Below are 23,405 nucleotides of genomic sequence, written 5' to 3'. Positions count from 1 at the left end.
TTGCTTCTTCCCATATCTAGAGTTACAGTATTGCAATGATTGATCTTCTAGAACTGTATATTGAGTCAGTCGTTTCAAGTCACTAAGTCATTATTGTTTTCATCTGAGGCTCAGTCACACATTTGGTAATACAAGAAACAGTAATCCTGTAAAATAGGCAGAATACAACTGCTCTAACTAGTAATAGTAATACGGTCATAAATAAGTATTTAAGCTAAGAACTTAATTAGGTGTAGCCCAGTATCTCCCCAGGTCATGTGACCCAGTCTGTTCTACACCAACTACTGTCTTTAAGGGAAATGAGATATTGGCTTTGTACATAAAGTTCAACAAAGATGTCTGTACATACAGGCAAGTGATGGCTCATCGTGACCCCTTACAGGATCGAGAAAGGAATGTTATCTTCTAAGGAGTTACATGGCTGGCACCAGAAAAAGGAAAATGGATCTTTATGGTTGAGCAGGTATTTCTGCCGTTGGGGGGGTCTGGTTAATGCATAATTCAGATGCACAGTGAACGCTAGAGAGGAGAGAGGAGGACCAAATGGGCAGGGAAAAATTTTATGTTTAAATTTTTCTTGTCTTGCCTTAAAATATGAATGTTATTTCATCATCAGGTCCCAATAATATTTTATTCATGAGCACAAATTTGAATTTTATTTAATTTCATTTAATTTTCATGTATCATGTGTCTTGATTTTTTCTCAGTTATTTAAAATGTATAAAACATTCTTAGCTCTCAGACTGTGCAAAAATAGGTGGGAGCTGGCTGTGAACCACGAGCCGTAGTTTGCTGCCCCCTGCCCTGGGCCCTTGTTGAAATGGGCTTAGAGCAAAAATCCTGGCAGAAAAGTTAATTGTTTTGGCCCTGACTTCTGCCCAGGTTTCTTGGTTTTTTCCAAAGAAATCAAATTTTCTTGTCTTCTTCAAACTCCTTTCTGTGCTCTGTTCTCTTCTGACTACACAAAGGGACCCATCCGCTTTCAAGTTTTATTCTCTTTCCTCATATTGTCTGCACACCTAGTAAAACTTCAACCTGCCATATGCCAGTGACACATCCTCCCATTTTTGTGTTCAAAACCAATAAACTCCCTCCTTTAGTATCACCATTTCCAGGAGTAACTATTCTATATCATATTATTATTTTATTTATCAGTAAGATTAAAACTCCCAGGGGCAATGATTTTCTTCATTGTCAGGCATGTTTTATTTCGTGGGTAATGCAACATGCATTGACTTCACAGTATAAATAACAACAATGCATCAATTTGCAACAATGAGAAAACATAACTGTGAGTTATGCAGATTATATCATTTGTTACAAAAATACTGTTTAATCTTGATATTTTTAAACATCATAATAAAATGAGTTCATTCAGAAGAGGGCAGAGATAGGACTCCTTTTCAACGTGCTGAATTTCTTTCTTTAAAGGAATGAGTTTTGGAAAACAACAAACATTCTAGCCAGAAAATGTTGAGATGAAAAACAGCAGTCCATTGTCATGTCAGCAAAACTATCAAACGTGTTTATGTATTCGAACACTCCTGGATTAATTATTTTCTAAAATATTTTGTTCTGCTTTAAAACCACGAGGATTAATAAGTCTTTTAGATGCATCAGTCCTGAAGCAAGTACTGCAGCATTGCTTGTAGCGCTGTCCAAAATAACTTTTTGCACTGATGGCTTTGTTCTCTATCTGTACTTTCCAATTCTTTGTGGATTTTGAGCACTGAAAGTGTGGCAGGTACAACTGAGGAACTGATTTTTAAATTGTATTTAACTTTAACTGATTTAAGTTTAAAGTTATATTTAAATAAAGTGGTTTTTATTTTTATTTTTTAATTTTTTTTTATAAATTCATTTATTTATTTATTTATTTTTGGCTGCATTGGGGCTTCGTTGCTGCATGCGGGCTTTCTCTAGTTGCGGCGAGCGGGGGCTACTCTTTGTTGCGGTACACAGGCTTCTCATTGTGGTGGCTTCTCTTGTTGCAGAGCATGGGCTCTAGGCGTACGGGCTTCAGTAGTTGTGGCACGTGGGCTTCAGTAGTTGTGGCTTACGGGCTCTAGAGCGCTGGCTCAGTAGTTGTGGCGCACGGGCTTAGTTGCTGTGTGGCATGTGGGATCTTCCCGGCTCAGGGCTCGAACCCGTGACCCCTGCACTGGCAGGCAGATTCTTATCCACTGCACCACCAGGGAAGCCCAATAAAGTGTTTTTTAAATGAAACTTCTAACTTCGAAAATTGAGGATAAGTGATTATGCAGTGTATTCCCCCCCCCCACTTTTTTTTCTCTGAAGTGCATATTCTGGAATACAGTGATTTATATAAAATTAATAAAAAAGAAGACTGATTTTTTAAATGCTATTATTAAAATAGCTAATTTTAACTGACACCTCAAGGACTATCTTTAAAATATTAAGCTATTATAATTTGCTATGATTCTTATTCCTTGGGTAAAATTACACAGATCCTGGCTTAATTTCCCATGAATTTTGGTCAAATGAAACTAAACTAATGAACAAAACAAACAAACACCAAATAAAAAGCAGTGTTTCCTAAGAATCCGAAGGACCTTTTTCTATATCAGCCAGGCTGCTGCTAAGGTCCTTTAAGCAAATCAGAGCAAAGACTGCTGATGTGAAAGACTGTGAAAATCAAATAGCTCTTCCCTTGTTTTAGAATGAATATGGGCTAGGAGAGACGGGGAAAGAAAAATATGGGGTTAATTTGTAAGAACACATTCTGTGGTGTGCATGTGTCATATTTACATTTTAACTTCTTTGTGAGTTTTATTGTCCTTAGGGTTTAAACAGTATATGATCAAAATCACATTATGTAGTAAAGAGTGGGTGGGTAGGTGGATAGTTACGTGTGTGTAAATCCCTATAAAATCCATTTAGAAGATAAATGATAGCTATTGAAGTTTGGACAAATCAATTTCACCAGTTCGCTTTACTTGTCTTATGCCATTATAGGGCTTGTTGCCTAACTTTAGGGGAGGTTCGAATCAAGGTGAACAGTCAAAAAATACTTTCCATGAACTATGTGTATTATTAAGGATTATTTTACCATGAAGTTAGTTGCTTTTACTGCAAACTAAGAAATTAATGAACAAGAATACTGCCTGTGAACACCAAGGTTTGTTTAAAAACCAATATGGGTTTAGTGTGGTAATAAGGGCAGCGTTCTCCAAGGACTGCAAACCTGTTTATTGTACGTCAAACTTTACTGACTTTGAAATCTCCCTAGAAATGTTCACTTACCTCATCATGTATTATGCATTTCAGATCTTCAGCAATAATAACAGAATTCAGGTCTGGTAATGGAGTGGTTATGCAATGAAACGAATATACACTGTGATTTGATACAGGAGACTTCACTGTTACTTTCACTTAAAACTAGAAGCAGTATAGGAAATATAGATCTTTAAACATTGTAAGTAATAGCCACATACTTTAAAAAGAAAATCCACTTACTTGTAAAGTAACATCCCAAGAGTTATGCCATTGGGAGGGCGACTGTCCTAAAAATGAATTGTAATTGGTCACTTTAAAATTGTGTATGGATTTATAATTTTAAAATGTCTGGTGGCATATAACCATAATGTATATTTTTGTTTTATATTCATTATTCTTTTATTAAATTTCCAGAGGGAAAGAAAATAAATGACCTCCTAGTGAGAGATATTTTACCATGAGACCACTTGTAAAATAATAATTGAGTTTTGTGCCTGAGAATATCTTTCCTAAGTTCTGGTTCTCTAGTAGCTTTAGTTTATTGAGATAGAAAGATATGCAGGGTGAAATGAGGTCTCCAAATATTTCATACCAAATGTATTTTATCCAAAGGAAGGTAATGTTCTACATGAATTATGTAATTGGTAGTACTAAATTTTGGAAGTTTAGAAAACTTCCAAGAGAGTAGTTTTTAAGATGCCTTCAGAATGCACTGTTACTTAGCTTTTTTCAAGGTGGATGAGTATTGGCAGTGAAGGTTTATACTTAGTCATACAGTGGATGACTTGAATCAACTAAAAAGGCAGTAGATTTATGGATAGTATATAGGGGAATGGCCTGAACAAAAGTAGTTACTAGGTATGTCATCACTGAATTAATTGAATGTTCCTGCGAGTGCTGTAATTAACGTAAATCTAGTCTTGTCTCTAGCTCCAGAATCCATGACATCAGTATAGCTAACAAGAAAATATGTCAAGATTTGAGTCTTCTACGTGTGTTCCTTAATCCTCTTGACTTACCAGATCCTACCCTTTCATACTCCTGTGTTCCCCAAATCACATTTCACCAGAGCAGCTGCCAGGCAAGACCTGTTCTTGCTGTTCTAGTGAGCTTGGGCAATTCACACTTAGACTAGAACAAAAAGAAGAGTTAGAAATGTGACATATGTGAGAACATAAGTACTTTGAAGAGAGCTCTGCTTTTATTTGTCAGCTTTGCCTTCTCTCTTCTGTGCCCTATTAGCAAAAGATTGATTGGTTTGTGTGATTGTTCATTTAACAGACGTTATACCATGTAAGGGAAGGTGGTCAGGGTACACAAATATATAAATTCAGTTGTGGCTGTGTGTGTGTGTGTGTGTGTGTGTGTGTGTGTGTGTGTGTTGAGCTTTTTTGGAGAGGTAAAGGAGGAAGATACAAGTTGAAGGAGAAGAGTAAAGTAAAGAAAGAAAGCAATAACTGACTGGATCTGATGAAGTAGCACAGATAATAAATGCTACAGAATTTATTAGAAAGAATAATTATTTCCATCCAGAGGGATCAGGCAATCTTCTCTGAGGAGATGGCACTTTCATTACCCAAAACATGAAGGATGGAGAAGGGTTTTATATGTGTCAATTAGGAAAAGAGATAGTTTATTGAGGGAAAAGAAGACATTTTAATGGCAGAGTGGACGATGACCGGGAAAAGAAGACATTTTAATGGCAGAGTGGACGATGACCCGGAAACAGAAGGAAGAAAAGTCAAGGGGCGTAACAAGAACAATGAAGTCGTCATTTTCACCAAAATGGAGTTTTGTAATTAGAAAGATGTGAAGAATGGTAGATAAGGTCAAATTGTTGCAAGCTGTTTTTTCAAAAGGCAGGCTAAAGAATTTGGAGAAAATTGCGAATCAGTCCTGTGATTTAAGCAAGAAAATGAAACACAACGAGTGGCAATTTTGGAAGTTGAATTTGGTAGTTGCAAGGGCAATAGGACTTTATCATCCCACATATTTTCAAAGTTATGAAGAAATTGTAGTAAGATCCAATCAGTAACTAAAGGAATTTATTTCAGGAAATTCTATGAAAGAAAGTGGACTTTCTTTTGTACTCGTATCAGTCTGTTTTCTCAAAGTCATATAGTAAAGGGAAAGGGAGAGAAAATAGTACAGTGGTTAAGAGCATGTGCTTCTAAACTTCACTTTTTGGGTTCAAATCCTGGTTCAGTTACCTCTTATTGGCTGTGTGACCTTAGGCAAGTCACTCAGCCTCTCTGTGTCAGTTTTTCATGTGTAAAATGGGGACAGTAGTAGTACCTACATCATAGAGTTGTTATTACTAAATGTCGAGATATCAAAAACACTTAGAATAAAGCTGGGCACATTGTTAAGTACTGCACAAATATTCTGTTTCTGTAGAAGAAGTGTACATGTGTACTTATGTAAAACAGTCATTCTTATTAAAAAGCAGTACATATTCATTGCAGAAAAATTAAAAATGCAACTAAGAAAAGGCAATCTGTTAGCCAGAAATTGCAACTGTTAAACTTTTGGTACAGTGTACATTTTTCCATATCACTAAATATTTATCTACAGCACTGTTTAAATGGCTGCAGAGTATTTCACTGGATGGATGTCCCATAATTTTCAACCCATACCCTATTGGTGAGCATGTAAGCTATTTTAAATGTTTTGCATCTATATATGAGGCTATGGCAAACATTCTTATAGCTGAATATACGTACACATCATTGTCACCTTAAGATAAACTATTAGAAGTAGAAATTGTGGTCTAAGTGTAAGAGTGTGTTTATATTTGGATATGTACTGCAAAAGCTCTGCCCCATTCACTCCCAACCCCAACCCTCAGGGATATTCCAACGTGCTTGCTTACCAGCAGCGTATGAGAAGGGCCAATTCCCTGAACTATTGTTATTGTGTGATACCACCATTTAGTAATAAAAGATAAAATTTTTTAAATCGTTGCCAAATCAATCAATTGATTTGAAGCTCACTGTCTGAGTTTTGTTCCTGTAGTTCCTAGTGAAAGTAAACAGTTTAATAGACTTATAGGTACTGTTAAGCACAGGGAACTCTGCTCAATATTCTGTAATAACCTAAATGGGAAAAGAATTTGAAAAAGAATAGAAAAACATAGACTTATACGTCAGTTATAGTTCTTTCACGAATTGTCTGCTTCTGATCCTTGTTCATTTTTTTTTCATTTGAGCATTGGTCTTTTTCCTATTGATCTATGACAACGGTTTTATCTTAAGAGTGTCTGTGAAATTATATAAGATGTATTGTTTTTGGTTTTGATTTTTCTTTTGCTTATTTGATTTTTTATGTTAGAAAGTTTCATATTGTAAATTGAAGTTGATCTCTTTATGATTTTTAAATAAAAATTATAGCATTTACATCAAAAGTAAAAGAACATTTTTAAATGAATAACAAATCTACCAAAATATAGAAGTTACTTATTGCAGTTATATGCAGATCATTTAATCATGACTTTGGATTAATCATAATCTAACAATTTATTCAATACGCAATCTAATTTATCTTGTAGTCTCATATAATAGAGTCATGAATTAACAAATATCAAATAGTAGTTCTTTTGTTTTCAAAATATGTTTATATTTGAAATACATTTCATTTATATTGTTTTATATTAATGTTGACATCTGATTGTGTATCTCATTAGTGATAATGCGAATTAATGGTATAGACTGTTCTCACAAAAATGAAAACTTTTGAAAAGTGTGAATTTTAATACTCCATTTATCAAGTAATATGTTAGATTTGGAAAGATAGCAGAACATACGTTTTGGGAGGGAAGAGAAAAGGAAAGAGTAGAATTTGGAGTCAGGAAAACCCAAGTGCTTAAAGCCAAGTTTTTTTCACTTACTAGTAAACTTAGGAATATTATATATAGTTTTGAACCTTAATTTCCTCATGCGTTAATTTAAAGGAATGAATACTTTTAAGGCTTTAAAGATATTTTCATGAAATCTTTTAAATTGAAGGAAAAGAAACGCATAAATAAGAAGTGCACAAATAATAACAATAGAAGTTGATGGATTTTTTAAAAAGTTTTCATACCCATGCTCCTAGCACCCAGATCAAGAATTCAAACATTACCCTGGGAGTCTCCCTCATGTTTCTTCCCAGTTATTAACCCTTTCCCAGCTACCACCCTCACCCAAGGATAAGTACTTTTCTGATTTCTAACACCTCTATTAGTTTTGCCTGTCTTTGAATTAATATAAATGGAATCATACAGTACCTGTATATGCTCTTATGTTTGAATTCTGTTCATCATTATTTTTGTCAGATTCTTCTATGCTATTGCAGGTACCATAGTCTGTTTTCTTATTCTCTTTATAGTGTCCCATTGTGTGAATATACCACAGTTTATCCATTCTACTGTTGGTAGGCATTTGGGTTGTGTCTAGTATGAGGCTATTATGAATAATGCTGTTATGATGTACATGTCCTTTACTGCATGTATGTGCATTTTTCTTTAGGATATACTTGAAATAGAATGGCTGGGTCATAAGATATGTGTGTGTTTGGCTTTGGAAATACCACCAGTTTTCCAATGTAGTTTACCAATTCACTCTCACCAGCAGTGTATGAGAGTTCCAGTTGTTCCACATCCTCATCAAGAATATGTAGTTTCATTCTTTTTCCTTTTAACCATTCCAGTGAATGTGAACTGATACCTCATTGTGTTTTTATTTGTGAGCATCTGATAATTAGAGCCATTTTTATATCCACGTATGTGAAGTTCTTGTGCAAATCTTTTGCCCATTGGGGGGAAAAAATAGTTACCTGTCTTTTTCTCATAGATGTCAGAGTTCTTTGAATACAGCTTCTTTGTCAGATAGATGCATTGTGAATATCTTCTTCCAACTTAGGCCTTGCTTTTTTCTCCTAACAGTATCTCTTGATGAATGAAGTTCAGTATGTCAATCTTTTCCTTTATGGCTAGTGCTTTTTATATCTTCTTTAAGAAATAATCACTTACCCTAAAATCATCAAGATATTTTCCCATGTTTTCTTTCAGAAACTTTTATTGTTTACCTTTTACATTGAGGTCTACAGCAATCTAGAATTAATTTTTTGTGTACGGTATTGAGTAGGAGTCAAGATTCTATCCAATTAACCTGGAACCATTTATTGAAAAGATCATCCACAATCCACTTAACTAAAGTGGGCACCATTGTCATAAATTAAGTAAATATATGTAGTCTATTTGTTCTCACAGCCATACCACACATAATTAACTATAATAAATATTGATATCTGCTTGTAAACATTCTTAAACTTTGTTATTTTTCAAAATTGCCTTGGATATTTTTGGCCCTTTGCATTTCCATATAAATCTTAGAGTTGGCGTGTCAATTTTTATTAAAAACTAGCTGCTGCAATTTTGTTAAGGGTTGCACTGAATTTACGCACTATTTGAAGAGAACTGATATTCTTACAGTATTGGAACTTTTAATCGATTCCTTCAGTTGGCTCCTTCCAATAGAGGAACAAGGTATATTCCTCTTTTTGCTTAGGTTTTCCTTAATCTCTCAGTAATGTTTGTAGTTTTTAGGGTAGATGGCTTGCTTTTTGGTATGAATTACCAAATTACTCCCTACAAATGTAAGAATTTATCCTAAAATGTAAGAGTGCTTACTCTACAGAATTTTGACAAATAACCTTTTTAAAAAGCCAATATAATAGGCAAGTGATGGTATATCATTGCTGTTTTAATTTGCATTTGATTGATTACTTAGTGGTTGGACTTTTCTCTTGTTTATTGGTTGTTTGCATTTTTTGCCAAATTCCTGTTCATATTCTTTATCCAATTTTCCAGTAGATTTTCCATCTCCTTTCTTTGAAAGATCTTTTTTTTTTTTTTTTAATTTTTATTTATTTATTTATTTATTTATTTATTTTATTTTTGGCTGTGCTGGGTCTTTGGTTCGTGCGAGGGCTTTCTCCAGTTGCGGCAAGTGGGGGCCACTCTTCATCGCGGTGCGGGGACCGCTCTTCATCGCGGTGCGCGGGCCTTTCACTATCGCGGCCCCTCCCGTTGCGGGGCACAGGCTCCAGAAGCGCAGGCTCAGCAGCCGTGGCTCACGGGCCCAGCCGCTCCGCGGCATGTGGGATCCTCCCAGACCAGGGCTCGAACCCGTGTCTCCTGCATTAGCAGGCAGATTCTCAACCACTGCGCCACCAGGGAAGCCCTGAAAGATCTTTTTATATGTGATAATATTACCCTTTGTTTGATAAATGCTACAAATATTCCCAGTTGTTATTTGTTTTTAGTTCTGCTGCCTTAATTTCTAGATGAACAATGCAAATGTTATATTTAATACTTTATCCACATTCCTATCACTTCTAAAGGGCTTCCCCATACCAATATTTCATTCTAGTTCTGCTCTTATTAATTTTTTTTACACCTAACACTTTAATTTCTCTAGAATATTTTTGGTGTAAGATATGAAGTTAGTATTTAGTATCTGTTTATTTCTAAAACAGTCACCTCTATTTATATTAATGCTAAAACTTCTACACATTTGAAATTAAAATTGAAAAACTGAAAGTAAAGGAAACCTAATCTTGTGTGAAATTAGGTCAAGATTTGGTTAGATACTAAATTAACACATAAGGGAACTGAATGTGTTTAAGTGTCTTCTTTCACCACAGGGCACATGTTGTATGAAGAGCATGGTTTTTTAATACTTAAAAAGATTATTAGGAAAAATGACACATTTTACTAGTAAAGTGTTTCTGTCCATATTTTGATAAGAATATGAAGTAGTAAATATAACAGTAAATTTCTTTAAAACACATAGAAACTGACACAGAACTTACTCTTATTTTACATCATAAATTATTTGTATCTGTTATCTTTTTCCATGAACTATGTAGAAGAAGCCATCAGTTCCTGAAGGCTGTTTTGAAGGGCAGAGAGGGAGCACAGAAATTATGTGCTAGAAGGTCTCAAATTGCACCCTATCATTAACTAAGTGATGTTGTCCTGGGAAAATAATCAGAAGATTTTTGACTGATGGCTTTAGACATGTTATATCCTATTAATCATGATTTGTTATTAAAATATATAAAGTATAATTTCTCCCCACTACTTTTTGGTGAGAAGAAAAGCTAGTAGTTTTCCTTTGTAAATTAACTTATATCTTTGCAAAGGTAATACATTTATATTTTCCAAAAATTAAAAAATTAGTGAAAAATCCCCCACCCCATCTACCATCTGCCCTACCATCCCCAAACGTTGATTTTAGTTCCAGAAATATACCTACAAGATGAATTCCTAGAAGTAAAAGTTCTGGGTCAAAGGTTATATGCATTTGATAGATATTGCCAAATTGCCATCCCATTGGCCATGTGTAAGAGTCTGAGTTTTCCACAGCCTTGTCAGCATAGTGTGTTTTTAGACTTGGATTTTGTTATCAGTACAATAGTTGAAAGTTTTAGATCTCTCATTGTGGCCAAAGCATAACTTCTTTTTGTATGTTTAAAATCCATTTGTGGTTTTTTTTTTTGAACTGCCCTTAAATTTTGTCCTATTTTCTTTTTGGTTGTTGGCCTTATTCATATTAATTTGCAGATGCTCTCTTATGGGTTAGGAAAATTAATACGTTATCTGAGATGTCTGTCACGAATATTTTCTTTCATAATTTGTCATTTGTCCTTTAACTTTGCTTTTAGTTTTCTTTACCATGCATAAGTTTCTGATTTTTATATAGTCCAATTTACTAATATTTTTGTTTTTTAATTAAAGCTGTTTAACCTGAGGATAAAATTACATTTTTTTTTATGTCGTTGACTACTCTGGACATGTATTGCTTCTTACATTGAGAAAAAAAGAAATTAATCCTGAATCTGGAAATTGTTTTTCTTTCATTCAACAGATATTTATTGAAGACCTATCATGTGTAGGAACCTAGTCCATCCAGAAATTAAATGTAAATAACAAATTAAATAGTATAAAGTAAATGCTATGATAGTGGGAAACACAAGGTCTGTGAGGCTGTATCTAATGTAGGTATCACAACTAAGCTGAAAACTACGTGTGTCATTTAATTATTCCAGATGTTAGTCAAATCTCACCCATTGTACTGTTTTCTGTCGGGGGTTGTTCTATCTCTATAACCAGGAAGGGATGAGTTAGGAGGATGAGAAGGAAACCAACAGGCTTCGCTAAAAGTTATCCAGATTTCTGCACTTATATATAAAGCCTAAATGAAACGTGAACTATTTTGTGATCAGATATAAAAATGAGTTTGCAACTCGATTTTAGAGATTTTAGGAATGTATGATGACTATTATTTCCAGTAGCTTCAGAATCTAGAGGCTCTTAGATGCTGTACATTGAAGCAATAAAATGCTTTTTACATTTACTTGTGAGTAGAAAATGACCCAATAAAAATAAACTGTTTAGGTCCCTCCTTATAAATGCTGAAAAAGATAAGTTGAGGGCATTATTAGATTATATGTTATATGCATGGAATTATATTTGTGATATCAGCTATAACACACTCACACACGCATATTGGATTGGCCAAAAATCCGTCTTACAGAAAAACCCGAACAAACTTTTTGGCCAATCCAATATGTGTATGTGAGAGTGCTACGGGAAAACCCAAACGAACTTTTTGGCCAACCCAATACATGTATAAATATAGTTCAGTGCTGTAGATGTCCTTATGGGTTAGAACTCATGAAATTCAAATAGGCCTTCATCTAATAGTATGTTTACTTGGCTTTATAGCAGGATACAAGTGAGACAACGCAGATACAGTATCATGATTCATTATTCATGGGCAGACATTCCATGCTACCCACACACATTGCTTCTTTTGACTCCTTATCCACACAGGGAAAAGCTGCCAGGGGTGAAAGCCAGAGTTTGTGCAGGTCACTTTAAATAGAAGCCACAGCCTCTATTTCCCTTCTGTCTTTTACTCCATTTTAGTCATATAGGCCCAAGGTCCTAATATCAACTCACAGCTTCTCCAATCCAGGAATAGTTCCATACAACAAGCAAGCCAGCCCCAGCATTTCCCATTCATCTTAAAGTTAGTGTCCCAAGGAAACATTGTTGTGGGAACCTAAGGTCAATCCCAGGCTGGCCTGCATCAGCGCAGGCTAGATGTTAACCCTTTACTCATGAATTTGCATGCACTTTACAAAATATATACAAATGTATTCACAATATATTTCAAAATACATGTTGTCCACATATAATAAGAGCTTATATAATGTTCTTTCCCCTATAAATTAATTGATTGGTTATTTTGTCCACTAATGTATCTCCTTTTCACCCCACAACTCTTGGGTCCAAATAAAGAATATAATGCTCACTAGTTAGCTCTTTTAGAAGTTTCTGAAATGATTGGTCCAAAGTATGGGGCATTATTTAGATGATGTGCTACTATATTAGTATGCTTATCTAGTTTACTTTTAAAATGTTTTCTATTATTACTCATGATATCATGATAATATATAATAGATGCATATTGTAACATTTGTGTTCATATTACAATGTAATATTATATTTATATTATTAGTAGAGTATAATTAATAATATCATAAAGAGTTGCCATTGCAAGTTCACACTCTTTATTCCTGCGTACCTGTTTTAGCCCTTGATAATCTGAAGAAAAAGGCTTTACTCTTGCTTATCTGTCTCTCTGCATACACTTGAGTTGGAGCAATAATCACTAACATTGAATGATTTTATTATCATTCACTATCATGCAGAATATTGCTGTAAACTATTTACATGGATTACTTTATTTAATCCTTACTCTGACTCTATGAAGCAGGTACTATCATTGTCCTCATTCTATAAGAGAAGGCATTGGGAGTTAAGGAAAACTTGGCTAAAATGTTAACAAAAGGGATGGAAACATGATTTTTTTTTTTTTTGGCCGCGGGGCATGCGGGATCTTACTTCCCAGACCAGCGATCGAACCCATGTCCCCTGCAGTGGAAGCACAGATTCCTAACCACTGGACTGCCAGGGTATTCCAGAACCCCAATTTAAAACCAAGCAGCGTAACTCTAGACCTCACAATGTTGAACAGCATACGACAGTGCTTCCCAAGTTATTTAGGGTTTTCAACCAGGGATAAAGTTATAGAAGGTTATAAAATTGGGATAATAGTATCTGTATAATAGAGTTGTTGGGCAGATTAAAGAAGACAATAAATGTGAAACTTCCAAACACGGTTGCTTGGCACATAGTAAGTCCTTAATAAAAATCACTTATAATCATTCCATGATAGTTTACTCTAATTCAGATGTTCTTTTTACTTTTCATTCCAATCATCTGATTCTGTTTTACTTGGTTATACTAGAGCTCGCAAACTACAGATCACAAAAATGCTTACCTCACCAGTCTTCTTTGTACATAAAAGAATTTCCTTGTACAATTTTCCTTAACATAAAAGAAAGTTAGAAACAAGTACAAAGGCAGAGAGTCTGGCATATAATACACAAGACATCATTATGTTTAATGAATGAGTGGGTAAGTGAAGAATACACTTCTTTACTTTTGTCGGTCGGAGTTGGGTGTGCATTTGTGTGGGTGTGTGTTTTGTATTTCAATAAAAGGCTTATTGTCTTCAAAGTATAGAATTTTGGAAAGACTATTAATCAATGATTTGTAAAACATGAATTAAATCCTAATGTGTAACACATGTATGTAATCAATATCATGCTGTTAAAATACCAAATTCCATAAATTTCTATAACATTTCATAACAAATAGCTTTTGAAAACATTTCTTTTTCCTTTTTTTTTCTAAATCATGAGACTCTTTTACATTGTTTTTCCCTATAGGTTTCTAGAGTTTTACCTGAGAAACAAGGAGAAATTGAGGCTCACATAAAAGACCTTGGACAGCTTGAAGAGCAATTAAATCATCTGCTTCTGTGGCTGTCTCCTATTAGGAATCAGTTGGAAATTTACAACCAACCAAATCAAACAGGACCATTTGACATTAAGGTAAAGACTTTTTGCTCTAAATATTATTTTTCAAGAGTGGCAATATCACTGAAATAAATTTCTCATTTGTTATCATCATCACCATCATCATTGTTGTTATAATGCTAATAATAATTATTATTACTTGAGTAGCATTTTTTGTTTTTTCTTCTGGCATTTACTAGCAATGATGTTTCATTGAACTCATATCACCAGAATGTCTTCATTATACTTGTTACTACGATCCATTTTCCATCCCTACTTGAATTGTACTTAATATGTTTGTAGACTCCTTATCTAAAACTGAAGTCATTTTGGAGACTAAGTGCCTACAAAGTGAAGTATAGACTCCTTAGTAGACATTATAAAACCCTCTCAGACTGACTCCAGTTTACCTTGGTATCCTCTTATTCTGCCAACAATCTCCTCTTGTATTCTAGATACAACAAATTATATAGTTATCTTTATATGCATGTGGTTTCATGCCATGTCTGTGTTCTTGATCTTCTCTCTTCTTTAAATGACTTCTGTCTCATTTTTTGGCATGATGAATTTTCCTCCATCCATTAAGACTGAATTCAATGTCATTGCTTCTTCAAAGCCTTCTTACATACCCCTAGTAGAGTGAAAAACCCTTTTAGGATTGCTTATAAACCTCTGTATCCATCTCCTATAGTCTTTGTACGTTGATTGACAAATTTTAGAGACCTGAGTACCTCATCACACTGTTCTTTGAACGCACAAGGCATCTTCTTACTTACCTGCCTGTCCCACTCATTTCTGAACACCCCCATCCCAGGGCTCAGTGTATGGTGGGTACTTGTAAGCATTTTTAAATCAATGAATAAAGATGTTAATGAGGCACCCAGAATGGTAATGAGATGCTATAGGTAAGCTTAGGGCTCCAGACAAACATGCCAATTGGACACCACCAGCTCCTCCTCTTAGTGTCCCTGTACGCACTGATTGTTCCTATCTTTTCTCCCTTCCCAGGAGCCCATTTCAAGGATTTGTCCCAATATAATTCCCTTTGTTTTGCATCTCCTATGGGCCAACAACATTAAGTGGCCAATCACATAAACCAATTCAATTGAAAGCACAGCCTATTAATTAATGTAATGATGGGTAACTTCAGACTAAATAAGTTAAATAATATCTTTGAGAAAAGTTTTTTCTTTTAATTCATTGACCCAAATTATTCAATTTATTTGCTTTCCAGGACTATAACAACCTAATGGTTTTATCACTATCTAGTTGGTGTTTTGCTAGGAGATAAGTATAAAAGCAAGTGTGAGGATCTTTTAGAGAAGAGTTAATGAACATTTAGGAAGGATGTACTTGAGTGAGGAAAGGAGAGAGATACAGAAAGGTTTGCCACACCTAAAAAGAGTTATATTTGCAAAGTGCACTACACTACTTTTACCTTACTTCTTCTTGGCATGTTTACATCTCCCATTCCGATAGCTACCCACCAGAGCTGATGATAAGTCACAAGTAGACATCATTTCACCAGTGCAAAACCCAGGCTACTCAACCAGTGGCATGGTCTTGGGTTCAGTTTGACAATTAAATTCAAGTCACAATAGGTTTTACCCAGAACAAATTTAGTTAACTTTAAGAAAGTATACAGGACAAGTGAAAACATATCCAGTGCAGTGATGACAGAGTGGAGGTCTTGACACCAAGGTGCAGCTTCTGATGGACCCGTCACCCTACATTTGAGTCATGTGTGGTCACAGGGACAAGACTGGGTGAGTGCAAAGCACATCATCATGCAGGGAAGCCATCAGTTCTGGTATCCTTTCAGTTTTTCCACCTAACTAGCACCTAGTGTCCTCAGAGGTATTTGACTAGCACCCCTTCTCCAGTGCAACTGCATCTCATCAATACTGATTTTTCATTACTCAATAAATAATCTCAACAAAGAAGGACAGTTACTTGGTCCAATGAACAATAACGTCAGCCAGATTCTCAATTATCTTGGATCGAGTATATTCTTAAATATCTCTTGATTTAGTGTGACGAGAGGAAAGGCCATAAACTCTTTATTCCCAACCAGAAATAGCTTTTTGGAACTCAGATATAAAAGCACTCAGATTTAAATACAATCTTCAGTTAGAATGTGCTTCTTCACTAAAATAATGAAAAATATATTCAATGTGAGCTTTCTCTCTACGTGGAATATATTTAAGAGAAAAGATAACAAAATCCTCTGATACAAATGGATGTTGTTGACTCAACCAAAGTAACTTTAGTCCCAATGTGTGTACCCCAGAATAGTGCTCAAATATTAAAAACTTTCATTGAGCCTTTGTCCATGGCCCATAGGTTCCTGCCAAATGGGTCCCTGCAGTTTAGCATGAAAGCTACTCTCAGCTGTGTTAATCACTTTCCTTTATTAAAGCTCCAAGACACCACTGTCACTGCTGTGTATAGTTTCAGGAGTCATGATATTTGCCCTCCTGCCGCTCAGTCTAAATCACTGAGGGGAGAGGCAGCTGCTTTTTCCCTGGCAGTAAAACTCCTTGGCTTCAGTCCTCTGTGCATATCCTGAGTTTTTCATCTCTGGAGTGTAGATTTCAAAAATATTCCTTTAGCCTTTTTCTTCTGCTTGTGGCTGTATCCAAGGCAAAAAAAAGATCATAAAATCATATATATGATGACTCAAAAAATTCTTCCTATAATTCTCAGACCCCTAACTTGTAATCAGGAAATAGTGACCTGTGTGAATAATTTACTAACCTACCTAGTTCTTTATCCTTCTTTGTCTAGCTTCTATCTATATTCACTGTCTAATGAATTATTTATTAAGATTGCACAGAGTTCTTCTGCTAAAAGATATGCGATTTTAATCTGTACAGCCTTCTATAGCCCTCTGCTTAGAGATTAAACTTCTTTTTCAGTTAAAGGAATATGGGAAAATGGACTTGGCTTAACTTCAAACTACTGGAAACCAAAAAGTTTGTATACAGCTTTGAGGACATGCCCATTTTTTAACACAGAGAGAGAAATACCTTTAAAAAAAATCTTAGGAATGAGTTAATGCAAAGAAAGTAGATGCCCAAGCAGCCTCTATTTCCTAAATTTAAAGAAATTGTCCTTGTCTGGCCATGGTGGCCATGACTTCCTCTGAAAAAAAGGGCCTAAGGCCTTGCCATCCAGGTGATTTGTTTTCTCTAGTCAAACTCTGAGCACCTGTTAGAAAAATATGTAATATGCTCTGTGAGCCTCGGTTTTGCCTGCTTCGCACTTCATGCTTATTGATGAAATGCAGCTAGCTGTGTAATGAAACCCAAATAAAAAAAGCCTTAAGGGCTCTGTTCTAATACATTGTTTATGCTGGAGTGAAAATTGACTGCACATCGCTTGGTTTGTGCAATTTACTCCCGAAATATTCTTATTCAGGAAATCCTGCAAATAGCAATATTCATCTTGAAAATCACCTCACAGAACCCTTGGCAAGCTGAGAAACATAATCAATGAGATCGTGATGTAGAGGGTGAAAATTAGGCATAATCACAGCCCTTTCCCATCAGTCAGCCCACTAGAAGGCATGCCTTTGAATTTTGATTTTCAAATGTACTCTCAATTTAGACACCAAATATGTTGATTTTAGATTAAAGAAATGATAATTGAATGCTAAGAACCAGGAACCAGTTAAATTTTCTATGAAGGGTCTTATGCTTTTAATCTTTAATGAATGCTTTCAATAATGACCTGGAGATATACTAGTTATCTGACATGAAACTGCCTAACTAATGCTTTCCAAACTTTTTAAAAATTAATTAATTAATTTATTTATTTATTTTGGCCATGCTATGTGGCATGTGGGATCTTTGTTCCCTGACCAGGGATCAAACACATGCCCCTTGCATTGGAAGCACAGTCTTAACCACTGGACTGCCAGGGAAGGCCCCCAAACCTTTCATTTAAATATGAGGTGGGGAGGGGGCATATAATTTTATGTTGTCTTACTGACTATATTATGCTCATATTGATGACAGGGAGGGTTTTTTCCTCCCCTCAAGAATGACTTTCCACCTGTGGTCCATTAAAAAGCATGACAGTGTTGTACTGACTCTTCCTTACCATGTAAGACACTTAATTGTCCATGATGTCAAATCCACACTGAAAAGTACCAAAGGACACAACTGTAGTGACTGAATGTTTAAGTATCTGAACACCAAAATCCTTCTCTGCACGTGTTCACATTGCTGTGAGTGTTGTCAAAGAAAAATTGCATGGGACAACTTAATACGCAAGTAAGACTTTATTCAAGACTATTGCAGTAGGGGAGAGAGATTGAACTCAACTCCATTGAAAGAAAAGGCAAGAAAGATTTTAAGCGTTGGGATGAGCTAGGGGAGAAGTACTCGAGGACATTAACAGGGAGGTTGGTTCTTGTGATTAGGCCATCTGTGTTTGCTAGCTGTCACTTATTGAAGGTAAACTACTGTCTTCCTACAGAGACTAGGAGATAGGGTACTATCCTTCTGGATGTTCACATTTCAAAAGGATGGCTCCCAGGTCCTTGAAAAAGCTATGCCTGGGTTGTAAAAGATTTACATCTCAAAAGGGCAGAGAAGAAATTTATAATAGAAAGTTTTCTAAAGTAAATGTGCTAAGAAAAGAGATGTCAGTCCCATAATCAGGAAGAAACCTATCTAAATTTTAATCAAGCTAAAGGAGAATGTTACAGCCATCTTTGTCAGTCCCTTTTTTGTTCAAGGGAAACTAGGTTTCTGATTGAACAACTTAGGAAAGCTACTCCATGTAGTTCATTTTAGAAGCTTTCTGTTGTTGAAAGACTAGTTGAACTGACTCTGAGACTTGGGTGTAGAGGGTATTTGCTGGATGGTGTGAGCAATCAGGTATTTAATGAGGGAGCTTTTTATGCAGGTAAGAAGAAGAAAGATTAATTGTTAGAGCAGACTATAAACCCAGTTTCTGAGGCCAGAGGGTAGCCACTTAAGAAAATTCCTAGATGTTGTGCTGGAAGCATTTTTAGATAATGGAGTGAGGATGGCAGTGGCCATTTGATGGATTTCTTGGTTTGCAGCTTGAATGTTTTTGGTGATGGCACAGACATCAGAGAGGTTTTAGTAAGATTGTCCACAGTCATGGTTATTTCCTGGGGCAGAGCATGAAAGATGTGGGAGTTCTGGTGAACTTCCTGAGTAGCCCACACAGCAGCAGCTCCAGGCATGAAGATTGTCCATACATAATCTACTGTGCTGATGAGTCTTTTGAAGTATATATCAAGTTATTCAGCTTCAGCTATCAGGGCTTCTTTAGAGCCTAGGGCGAAAAGTTTAGCTCCAAGACGATGTAGACTCTCAATAAGGATCTGGACAGTCAGCTTTTAGTTCTCAGTCATGCCAAGACAGGAGAGTGGGAGAAAAATTGGAAACATTAATTTGGAGAGCTGTGGCCAGATATTGAAGGAAATGAGAATAATTGAAAATCTGGTAATAGCTGTAAGACAGCAGGATCCAGTCCAATTTACGGGTAGGTAACAAAATCATGTACTCTACAAAGAAAAGTAAAATAGCTCAATGGCAATGAACAGGACCAGAATCTGATAACCCACAAAGGTATGCTATAGTTTTCTATTGAAACATAAAAATTTTCCATACAGTAACCTCCCATTTGATCAAAGATACTCAAAGTAAGTTTATTCTTGTTTACAAAATAAGGCTGAGCTCTTTATTTATACAGATGCAGCAGGAATAATAATTTACCACATAGGCCTTTTAAAGTTTGTTTTGCTGAAAATTTTCATAATGAATTTCAGTTTTGACTTTTAAAAGCCTCATGAGATTAAGAAGCCAAGCCAAGAACTTGAAATCAGATTTTACCTGACATGCCTATAGATTTGGGTGAATTCTTCTATTCTTGAAATCCTTAAAATATCCTAAGTTTTCCTGGGCCTGCCAGGAAGTGACCTTCCTTATTCACCTATAAGGCTGGGCATCCTGTAAGCCAGGTCCTAGGCCAGTTTTCCCAAGAGGGCTTTGTAAGTATTGTCTCCGTAAAATTAACTGTGGTTTTCTAAAACTGTCTGGTCATATCTGATTCTATGCACATCATTCTTAAATATGACATTCCAGTCAAAGCCTTGGTTATATAATCAATTTTCTCAATTATGTCCTGTTACATAAAGGACAGATTCTTACTGAACCTATGCAAATAAATATATTGCCATGAAAATAAGAATACTTGATAAGAGTTTCTGAGTTCTGGAGGGATCAGGCAGGGAGAAAAGATAAATGTTTCATTTCTCTCCACAGAAATGTAATCTACTAAATTACTATGAGTTATAGATAGCGTAAGTAAAAAGAAAAAGGAGTTCTTAATGTTAAGAAAATGGAACATTAAAGCATCAACCATATTCCCAAAAAAACCCTAATCAAATCATCCTTCATCAGTTCATTCAGTTCTATGTAATTGATTCTTGTTTTACTTGATCTCAGGTTAGCAGTTTCCTAAAACCCATTAGCTTCTCCACTAGAGTTCTGGAAATCCTGAGTCAGTCCAGTGGTATGGTCACAAAGTCATTTAAACAAAGCTCTCAGAAGCCTGTGCCCTAGAATACCTGGTGTAGTCCTTTCCAAGAGTTTAGGAGATAGTCCCTTTTTCTTGAAGATAAGCATTTTGGCCTGTAACTGACAAGAAGCACTTTCTGGGAAGCCTCCGAATAAAACAACAGATATCTGTAAATGACAAAAGGCTTCAAATAATCATGGTTAAAGATCTGATGGAAGTTCATTTGACAAGGGAATGTTGTTATTTTTGTGGCACACACCATTTTAATGTAATAACTGAAGTTACTACTGATAACATTATACTGTCATTGTCTAATATTAGGCAGAGCAGCACCAGGTTATGCCATGAACAGCAAGGGCATTGACAAATTTCTAGGAACTTCATATAAGTACTGAAATATTTATATTAATAACATTTGACCCATACAAATATAACCTAGGGATACATTACATGCAACTCAGCATATCACATAAACCTAATTATTCTTAATCTATTTTTAGAAGGTGAGAGAACAAATCCTTTGAGATTTTCAAGGCAGCTTGAGATCAAGATTTCATTTAGGATTTGATTTGTGGAAGGCAAAATATCAAAGGTTGTCAAATATGTGAAAAGGTTTGAATACTTGGTGAAATAGGATCATGGGTCACTGAAACGATGCTTGACTACCTATTTAACCAAACTGACAATAAAAGATTTCAGAAATAAATATAGGAGGTGATATGATTGTACAAGACTTTGGCTCTTTCAAAAGTGCGATGCCTCGATTCTCTTAAATAACCAAGGACATGATAAAATCTACACAAAGCACCGGAAATTATTCTCATAAGACACAGAATCATTGTTGCCTAGGTGGATTACTCAAAAGGTAAAGAAAAACCTTTTACAATCTCTTATTAGGAACAGACCAATAATCCAAGAAAACTTTGGCATTTTAATAAAGAGACGATTAAATTCTAGTTTTGCATTAGTATACTGTTGATACTAAAAATCATCTTTTAAAAGCTTTAAAGATATATCCATCCAATCATAGCCAGCTTTGACCACATAACATAAAATTCCTTTTCCACAAAACTACAACTTTCTGTGTCCAGATTTTGTCCTGCATTTCTTCTCTTCTTCCTTCTGGAACAAGCAGTCATTTTACCTTAGGACATTACTCCCTTCTTGCTTAACAAAAACGCATGCTACATACCTGGCGTACAAAGTTGTTTATATTGGACATTGTTGTTTCTAGAGATTTTATTTATGTATACTGATTAATAGTTTTTAACCATTAGTACATTTTATTTTACAGAGAAAACCAGGAAGCAAATAAATTTGAACTGTCACATACTAGCATTTTGTAGCAGACTAGCAAATGTTATGAAAATAAAATGAGGTTACCTGCTCAATAGGAGGGCTAAACCTTCCCACCAGTAATTGTGGGAGGAGACTTTTTAAGATTTTCTTTGGACTTAATATGTAATCTTGTGGGAGCTGTGGACTAAAATTTGGGCAAGTGACTGAAGTATGCCAAGGGGCTATCTGGGTATCTCCAGAGCCCATCTGAGTGTATCAAATATCTAGTTTGTTTCTAAGTAGACTTTTCAGCTTCAGGTAGTTACTTTTGGGGTTCCTACATCCCTTGAGAGCCGCCTGTGGGGACAGGGAGCATAAAGCTTAAGTGACTGTAGGGAGTTGGGGAGATGGAGTGGCAAGTGAAAAGCCTGACAGGGGTGGACAGAGGGATGGACAATTCAAGGGAGCTGAAGGGAAGATTGAAGGTGGTGAAAGGAGAACAGAATAGTGGAGATGATGGGAAGGGAGAGGTCTTAGATGAGCCAGTTTAGGGAGATCCTAAGTTTCCCAAAGAGGCCAATTGAAAATTCCAGATTAACTTTGGTAAAATCACGCCAACAAGGAGAGAAGCGGACAGCTCCGTAGTAGTAGTCTTCAGAGAAGGAGAATCAGAAGACTGAGAATTTCCCCTGGAGAAGGGAGGAACCACACAGTAATGGCAACAAAGAAAGAAAACCCAAACGAGATCTCTACAGAGAAAGACTACTCTAAGTACCAAAGAACTGAAGCTCAACCGAATGAGATCTCATTGAGAATTTTCCATGTTCTAAGCCAATGGTAGCTTTCACACAAACAAGCCTGGGACTCTAACCCAGCCTCAAGAGTATACCCAGAATCCTAAGAACCACAGTGTGTCCTTACCATGCTTCCAAATATTATCAGCTTTGGAAGCACTGCATTTTGAGTTGGACTGATCAATGGATCCCCAGTAAATCAGTCAGGAGTGTGGATTGTTCACAAAATTAGCTTTTCAGACGTTAATGTCATCTAGTTCATTGTTTGGAGTGAGATAATTCAAGTTCAAGTAGTTACTCCCTTAGATAGACGTGTACTAGCTCACGTTAAATTGAATAATATATCTGATTTAGTTTACTTTTATTTTTTAAGGACTAGTGTTGGGAAGGTGAGAAACAGGGAAGAGGACACTGACCTCTTAGCCTAATAATCCTCTAATCCTCTTTCTTAGGAAAAAAAAGGTATCAGTGTTTTCTGTTAGGTATGAAAATATTTCTATGGAATGTGTATTGAAAAACAGTGGGTGAAAGCTATTTGACAGAAAGACACAATATTCTCAT

The 23,405-nt window shown here is 35.7% G+C and overlaps 1 protein-coding gene across 3 annotated transcripts in view; it reads left to right on the top strand.

The window, feature by feature from the left end:
• The window catches only part of DMD (dystrophin), a 2,123,648-nt gene that overhangs the window by 1,336,248 nt on the left and 763,995 nt on the right, over nt 1-23,405 (top strand). For all 3 annotated transcript variants that reach the window (XM_057539128.1, XM_057539123.1, XM_057539124.1), the window contains one exon: nt 14,083-14,247. In XM_057539128.1, coding sequence (XP_057395111.1) covers nt 14,083-14,247 — 165 coding nt within the window. The remainder of the gene's footprint in view (nt 1-14,082; nt 14,248-23,405) is intronic.

Source organism: Balaenoptera acutorostrata, chromosome X (genome assembly GCF_949987535.1).
Source record: "Balaenoptera acutorostrata chromosome X, mBalAcu1.1, whole genome shotgun sequence".
NCBI lineage: Eukaryota > Metazoa > Chordata > Mammalia > Artiodactyla > Balaenopteridae > Balaenoptera > Balaenoptera acutorostrata.
This window is presented reverse-complemented; position numbering and strand designations above follow the sequence as displayed.